At 48.8% G+C, this 8220-nt stretch overlaps 1 protein-coding gene across 1 annotated transcript; it reads right to left on the minus strand.

Annotated features, from left to right (window-relative positions):
* Positions 1-81: 81 nt before the first annotated feature.
* LOC116444644 lies at positions 82-6503 on the minus strand (the record flags this gene model as incomplete). The annotated part of the gene is made up of 8 exons (XM_032110294.1): positions 6415-6503; positions 5754-5851; positions 5434-5527; positions 5254-5327; positions 4698-4788; positions 2474-2532; positions 414-486; positions 82-291 (listed from the first exon to the last, which is right to left on the minus strand). Coding segments are annotated over exons 2-8 (642 nt in total), but the record flags the coding sequence as incomplete, so codon positions are not given.
* Positions 6504-8220: the final 1717 nt, after the last annotated feature.

Here is an 8220-nt window from a genome sequence, read left to right on the forward strand (position 1 = left end):
CTTATTTTCCTCCTGTTTCTCCCCTCTTCTCCTCTTCAATCCCTTTTCCTCCTTATTTTCCTCCTGTTTCTTCCCTCTTTTTCTCTTCAATCTCCTTTCCTGCTTATTTTCCTCTTGTTTCTTCCCTCTTTTTCTTTTTGGGGCTTGGGAATCCTCTTCCTGCTGTGGGATAAGGGGATCCAGCTCCTTCTCTTCACTTTCCCTCATGGCTGAAAGCCCCAAATCCATCTCCAAAGGACCTCCAGAGGGGGATGCAACCCCAACCCCACCAGCAGCACCTTCACTTGGAACCTGTGGGAAGCAGGAACAAGGGAAGAGATGTTGGGAAAGGAGAGAGGTTATCCCAAATCCCAAATGAATGGAGGAGATGCAGGATTAAGTCCAGGGGGTGACAACCCCCCTGGTTTTCCTACCCCAGTTCCATTCTGGGTCTCCAAGGGCTGCTCTCCCACGGCAGGTCCTGTTCTCTGGGATTCATCCGGGGATCTACAACGACATCACAGCCAATTCTCACCACCAGCATTCCCTTCTTACATCCCAATTTAGGAAATTGCTCATTTCCCTCCAACCACGGCAGCACCACAGATAGAGATATCCCAAGGCAGCAGGAAATGGCCCCAAGATGAATTTTATGGGATGAGGAAGCTCAAAGGAGCAGGACCACGAGGTCTCCAGACCCAGTGGGGGAGGTCCCAAGGAAATATTCCCAGAAAAACCTCAGGGGAAAAGTTTGGACAGTTTGGCAGCACCAACAGCACAAAGGACGGGACCAGGTCGATCATGGACACACGGGAAAAGGAGACAGATGGGACACAACTCCTGGGACCGTGGGGATGATTCCAACAGGGAATGGGAAGGGAAGGACAGGGAAGCAGCCTCATCAATACAACAGGACAAGGAGTGTCCAGATCCATGATCTCCACCATCTGTACGGGTGAGGAATCCAGGAATGTTTCCCCGCTCAGCAGAGAGCTCAGGTGGATTTTTGGGAATTCTGTGGGTTTTGCAACCATTATAAAGCACCAGCCTGCCCCTATCATTTCTCCCAAGGCTTCTCCAAGCCACGCAGGGAGTTGGGAGTCTTCAAGTTGTTCATATTCCAGAAAAATCAAGGAAAATAAGAATGAGGGAACAGCGACACAGCCTAAACCAAGCTTATGCCTCTTAGACTGAGCCTACAACTCCATAGGGTGGATTTAGGTGGGATATTAGGAAAAAATTCCCCACTGAAAGGGTGGTCAAGCACTGGAAGAGGCTGGAATCACCATCCCTGGAAGTGTTCCAAAACCTTGGAGCTGTGATGCTTTGAGACACAGTTTAGTGGTGACCTTGGATGTTTTTTTCCAACCTTAAAGATTCCATGAGTTCAACGTTGAGGTGATGGTGTCCCTTTCCCGTAGGGAAACCTGGGGCTTTGCCTTCTCTGGTCATTGTCACCTCCCAACCAAATCCTCTGGTCCATCCTAGGTAAGCCTGGAGCTGAGCTCAAGCCATGGATCAGATCCATTCCCTGCTTTTCCCAGCTCCTGGATCCCCCCAGCTGGAACTCTTTGGAAGCACAGCGAGCTGTCCCAAAAAAAGAGTTGGAAATCCAGTTTCCTCCTCCCAAGCAGGATAATGATGGCTCTTCCTGGACTTCCAAAGAGAGAAGAGCCACAATTCCTGGTTTTAGCCAAAATATCCCAAAATTTTTGCAACAGAAAGTGGGAATTTTGGCCCCTTTAAATTAATTTAGGCTGATAATGAATTATCCGGCTGTGGGACATCAAAGTAACTGAGGAAAGCCTTCGAGCTGGCTTGGGATGGAAACAAGCTCCCCCAAAAAAAAAAACAGGAGCCGGATGCTTTTTCCACACTGGAACACACGTTACACAATTCCCACTAAACTCCTTAGGGAAAATCATCTAGCAAAACACGCTCAGCCCCTCCAATCCCATTGGCAGGGAGCAGATCCATGACTCAGAAAGCAAAATCCCGGCAACCTTTTGGGATCGGCTCTTTCCTCCCCAGGTTTTATTAGAATTTTTAAGAGGCAGAGAGAATTTAAGCAGCTTTAGGAATTCTGCTTCCTATCTCTGCCAGCATCTAAAGGGAAAGAACGGCCTTTTCCCAGGATTTGGGAGGGCGGTTGTTCCCACCAGGACTTTCCCAAATTTATGTAGGAATGTGCACCTGAGCGATCACACCCTGCTGGCTGGGGAGGGTGGATGGGGCTGGAACTTCCCTCTCCACCCTCAAGTCCCAGGACTGAGCCTCAAATTCCACTTGGGATGTTTTTGGGAAGCTTTAAAGTCATGGAAAACACCAGGACGTGGAGAAGCTGCTCCGTGAAGGCACCAGCGATCCAGGAGGGAAGACCAGGATTGTGCAGCTCCACAGGAGAAGAAAAAGAACAAAATTCCAGTTCCCTGGGATAAAAATTATCCAAAAAAAAAATTACTTATCCAAAAATTATCCAAAAAACCCAACGCACCTGGAAGAGTCTTCCAGCCCCACTGGTGGCCCTTGGGGGAGGTTTGCTTGGGTTTCCTCCTGGAAAATATCAAGGATTTGGGAAAGGTTCCCTGGCACAGGTACCCCAAACCCACACATCTCCCTTCCTCAGACACCTTGGCTGGAACCCAGGAGCCCAAAATCCCAGGTTTTTCCAAGTTTTGAGGTTTTATAGGGTTAGGAAATCCCTATTTTCCTTCCAACAGCACAATAAAGGAATTTCATGGATAAATATAGGAAAACTCCCAGCCCTCATCAACCACCTGCTCATTGGAAGCAGTGCTGGGAGAGCAATCCAGGGAACAGAAGGGATAGGAGGGCTCCAAAACAAAGATGGATCAAATTCCAGGTGCTTGGAAGATGAAATCACCCTTGCAGCAGATGGCAAAAGGGAAAGAGAGGTGGGGGGCAAAGCCACAGGGTGGGAAATACAATGGGGACGAGCAGAAAGCAAGGAAAAGGAAAAAGTATGGAAAATGGGGAGAGGATCTAAAAGGAATTGAGTTCAGAGAGGGCACAAGCACAGTCCTGAAATCTGACTCTTGGAAGCCACCAGAAACCCTGAAGAAAAGGAAAAATCAAAATATTGGAAAAACGGGGACCTAGAAGAAAATGAGCTCAGAGGGGACACAGAGCCCTAAAATCTGACCTGTGGAAGTCACTAAAAATCCTTGAGAAAGGAAAAAAAAATATCAAAACATAGGGAAAATGGGGATGGAACCTCAAAGAAAATTAGCTCAGAGGGGACACAAACATAGCCCTAAAATCTGACTTGTGGAGGCCACCAAAAATCCTGGAGAGAGGGGGGAAAAAAAGAAAAATATAGGGAAAATGGGGACTTAAAAGAAAACGAGCTCAGAGGGGACACAGAGCCCTAAAATCTGACCTGTGGAAGTCACTAAAAATCCTTGAGAAAGGAAAAAAAAATATCAAAACATAGGGAAAATGGGGATGGAACCTCAAAGAAAATTAGCTCAGAGGGGACACAAACACAGCCCTAAAACAGGACCTCTGGAGGCCACCAGAAATCCTGGAGAAAGGAAAAGCCATCAAAATATAGGGAAAATGGGGACCCTGAAGAAAACAAGCTCAGAGGGGACACAGAACCCTAAATTCTGTCCCTTGGAAGCCACCAGAAATTCCATCCCACGGTTTTTACACTTGTTTTCCAAGCTGGAACCATCTTCTCCTGCTCCTGACCACACAAGGCATCCCAAAACCCATCCCAGCCTCACCCAGGGCTTGCCAAGCACCGAGGTTCTCACTCTAAATCCCAACTTCCCCAAGTTTCTCTTCCCAAGGCTTTCAAGGGAAGCCAAAACCACACAGGGATTGTTCCTGAAAGCTGCTGGGTGAACTCATTAAGGGGAAAATAAAACCCCGAGTTAATTACAGGCTGGTTACGTCCATATAAACTTTCATTCCCTGGGAATACGCCTGCTCTTGGATTCACAATCCTTCAGAAACCCCGTTGGGAAATTCAGGAAGAGCCATGACCTTCCACAAAGTCATTCCTGCCTGCAAAGGCCTGATGGTTGTACTGGGAATACTGGGAGCACCAGGACCACAGGCACCCCTGAGGGGTTTCAAGGCTGCTCCTTGAATTTGATCCATCCAGGACAGTCTGGCAACATTTGGGATCCTGTTTGGGAGAGGGATGGAAAAACGGAAAAAGGAAAAGCATCTCTGCTGGATTTACGCACCAAGAGGACAAATTAATGTGGGAAAAGCAAAATGCAGCAGGAATTTTCTGGGATTTGTGCTCTCCAGCACCAGCCAAGAACCATGGAATGTTTTGGGTTGAAAAGGACCTTAAGGATCCATTCCACCCCCACTTTCCACTAGGCCAGGTTGCTCCAAGCCCCATCTCACCTGGCCTTGGACAATTCCAGGAAACGAGGCATGAACAAGGAAAGGAGTGAAGACCAAATTCCTGAGGAAGGGATTCCCAATCCCAAATTCCTGCTTCCAAAATGAGAGTCACCCATGTCCCGGTGCTCCCCACTGGTGCCAGTTTGGGCCAACCCCAAAATGTCATGGATTCAACCCAAAAACCAGGAAATTTATTGCTTAATTTAATTACAGATGCTCAAAAACTCCTTTTAGGGCCTTGCACCAAACCCCAGGAGCCCACCCTCCCAGCTCCCTTGGGAACAAACCATGGGAATTCTCCCAAATCCTTTAGCACAGTGATCACCACGTACCAACCCGGATGCAGCTCCCTCCTTGGCTTGGATCCCATTCCAGAGGCTCGAGCCAAGGCCTCTCCCACCTGCAGCCTCCTGCTTCAGGGAGCTTCTTGGCCAGAAAGGGAACAGAGAAGAGACAGACATTTTTTAGGATCATGGAATGGTTTGGGTTGGAAGGGATCCTGTTGTTCCAAGCTGCTTCCATGGGCAGGGACACTTCCCACCATCCCAGGGTTTTCCAAGCTCCATCCAACCCGGTCTTGGACACGTCCAGGGGTAGGGCAGCCACAACTTGCCTGGAAAACCTCTGTCAGTGCCTCACCACCCTCCCAGGGAAGAATTCCTTCCCAAAATCCAATCTAAACCCTCCATCCTTCAGCTTAAGGTGATTTCCCCCTTTCCCCATCACTCCAAGCCCTTCATTTTTCCTTATTAAAAACTCCTTTTGATAATCAAAGCACCACAAGGAAAGCAGAGCTGGACGTGCCATTCCCACACGCAGTTCTGGGATAACCCAGATGGAAGAGCCCAGCCCTACAGATCCCATCTCCATCCCGACCCAAGGATTTACCTGCTGATGATGTTCTCCTGCAGTGGCTTTTCCTTGACTTTTGATGGTTTCTTCTTCTCTTTTCCCATGGAAGGCTTTGCACCAGGATAAGGGAGAAGGAAGCTCATGCCACCGGTTTGATTCCCACAAAATTTTGGGGGTAATTACAAGGATCACCCCAAAGCATGTGGGGGGTGGTACCTTCACTGTGCATTCCAGCTCCTTCTTTTTCTTCTTCCTCACTGGGAGCATCTTTGGCTTATCCTGCCCCTTTTCCAACTCATTCTTTCGCTTCCTGAGACAGGGAAAAATTGATCCCACTGAAACCAACCCCTCAGTGGTGACAATGAACCACAGCAAGATGCCATAATTCCTAATCCTTACGCCCAACAGCACCAAAAATGGCTTCCCAAAAGGAACTTTGGAGGAATTTCTCTGCTTGAGCGCCGAAATTCCCAGGAAAACCAGTGGGATAAAGCTGGAGCCTCCCAAAATCTCCTGCCGTGCTCCACAGTACCCACCTGCTGCTGCTCTTCACCCCACTGGCTTTTGAGGCCCCCATGGCTCCGTCATCCACAATTTCTTGGGAACGTTAAGGTAGAGAATCCAAGGGTAGTCACTGGAACAAAACAGAAACAACACAGGGTTGGTTTTGCTCTCCAAGGAAACCCAAACATCCCAATCCCAAAGTTTGGATTCCACAGGGTCAAGCTCAGCTTTAATGAGGACCCAAGTTGAGGGGGGAAAAAAAAAAAAAAGGAAAATCCTTGAGCTCAGTCCCTGAACTGCTGTTGGAGGTGGTAAAATAAAAGAAAATAAAAGGAAAGAAGAAGAAATTCCCCAAAAATATTCATGAGTTTACAGCTTCCACCACCACAATTAGTAATAATTAAGCACAGCAGAGAAATGGGGTAAACTGAGATATTGAGTCCCCATCACCACCTCTCCCCTCTCCTATTCCCATGGCTGGAGCAGCCAGACTCTCCCAAATCCCTGCTTTCCCTAAAAATTCAAGAGTATTCAAGAAATACAGATCATATTCCTGGTCCTTATCCATAAAAAAACCCTCCACACTGAGGAAAATAAACCAGGATTTCTCAAGGAGAGAAGTGAAAACCAGCATGAAACATCCTGAAAACTTTTCTAGGAGTAGAAAACACTTGGAAAAATTCCATATTTCACCAGGCTTTGCTGTGCCAGGAGCACTTGGAGCTGCAGCAGGGATGAAGCTCAGTCGGCACAGGAGAACATTCCCAATCCCAGCCAGCCTGGAGAAGACCTCACTCCCCACCCAGCTGCTTCCCTAAGGGAAATCCCCCCTGTCCCGGGAAACTCCTTTAAAGTCTCCCTCAGCCTGATTGGAGGCTCCCACCCCAAGATGCATCCTGGGAAATGAAGTTTTAACCCAAAAGCGGAATTTTGGGAATGCCCCTCAACAGCAACTCCTCAGCAAGGAGACCTGGGAAGCAGGGAAATAGTTTGGACCACTCAGGTGGAGAACAGGGTCAAAACCACGGATTTTAAAATCGCTTGGATGAACCTGCTTCGCAGGAGATGCTTCCTCTTTAATTGCATCATTAAATTAATCCCCAAATCCATCTTTTCTCAGCTGCTTCTCATCCATCAGAGCTCCATAGTTGGATTTGGAGGAGTCTGGGAGCAAAGCCCAGATCCCACTGGATCCTACTGCCCATACCCCTCATCGTGAAACCCATCCTACTCCTCTCCAGCCTTTTTCACGGGATGAGCCCATCGCTTCCACCTGCCCCTGAAGTCATCAGGGACCTCATCCCAGCTGAGACCCATCCATCCCAAAGCAGGTGCAAGGAGCACACCTGGGAAGGGGATGGGGAACAGGGACAATGGGCAAAAGCTTTCCCCAAACTGGGAGAGAAAAGAAGGATCCAGGGAGACCTCAGAGCCCCTCCCAGTGCCTAAAGGGGCTCCAGGAAATCTGGAGAAGGACTTTGGATAAGGGATGGAGGGACAGGACACAGGGCATGGCTTCAAACTGGAATAGGGTGAGATGAGATGGGACATTGGGAAGAAATTCTTCCCTGTGAGGGTGGTGAGGGGCTGGAATAGAAATCCCAGAGAATCCATGGCTGCCCCATCCCTGGAAATGTCCAACGCCCCGGATCGACCTGGTCCTGTGGAAGGTCTCCCTGCTTCTGTTACTGAATGACCTTTCAAGCCCACTTCAACCCAAACCACCCCGAAATTCCAGGAAAACACTGGGATTTGGGTCAGTACCAGGCATTGTTCCATGTGGAATCCTCAGCCGGGATGAGTAGCGGGGCCCTGCGTTCCCCTGGGAAGGTCCCGCCTGGTTCTCTGCCGGGAGCGGAAACCCCTGGAGGAAGGGCTGGCTCTGGGAAAGCCTCTTTGATCCCAATTGCGCCATCCCAGGAAAAACACATCCAAGCCACCTTTCTGGCTGGATGAGTAGAAGTTGTCCAGGGATGGGAGCCAGCCCCGGGGAAGGGAGCAGGGAAGGACAACTTCAAGCCAGGGCTTGTTTGCCCTTGGCTCCTTCCAAGGACAGCCCGGGTTTGAATTCCTCCCATTTTCCCTGGATTCCGTAAGATTTATTCAGCTTGGTGGAGGTTTCTCCTAAGTTTTGTGTGTCCATGGTTAGAAAAGATGGGTTTTGCAGGGATGTGAGTTGGGAAAAACCTGTCCTAGCCTGGAGCAGCTCCAGTTTGCTCCTCACTCCCACCCAAACACAACCTGGGATAAATCCCTTAAAAATTAAGAGGAGTTTTGTGTATTTTTATGGATTTTCCCTTCACAGATGCTCTTTGCAATGGGGGAATGGGATGGCTCCATCCAGAGCTCCACTTGGGAAAAGTGGAGAACAGAGGGGGTTTGGCTCATCCTTTGGGAAAACCAGGCTGGAATGGGATCCCTGCACTGTTGTGGGGATGCATCAGTGACAATATTCCAGATTAATTCCACTTTTAGTTCCACAGTAATTCCACTTTTCTA

This window comes from Corvus moneduloides, chromosome 1, assembly GCF_009650955.1.
Source record: "Corvus moneduloides isolate bCorMon1 chromosome 1, bCorMon1.pri, whole genome shotgun sequence".
Lineage (NCBI taxonomy): Eukaryota > Metazoa > Chordata > Aves > Passeriformes > Corvidae > Corvus > Corvus moneduloides.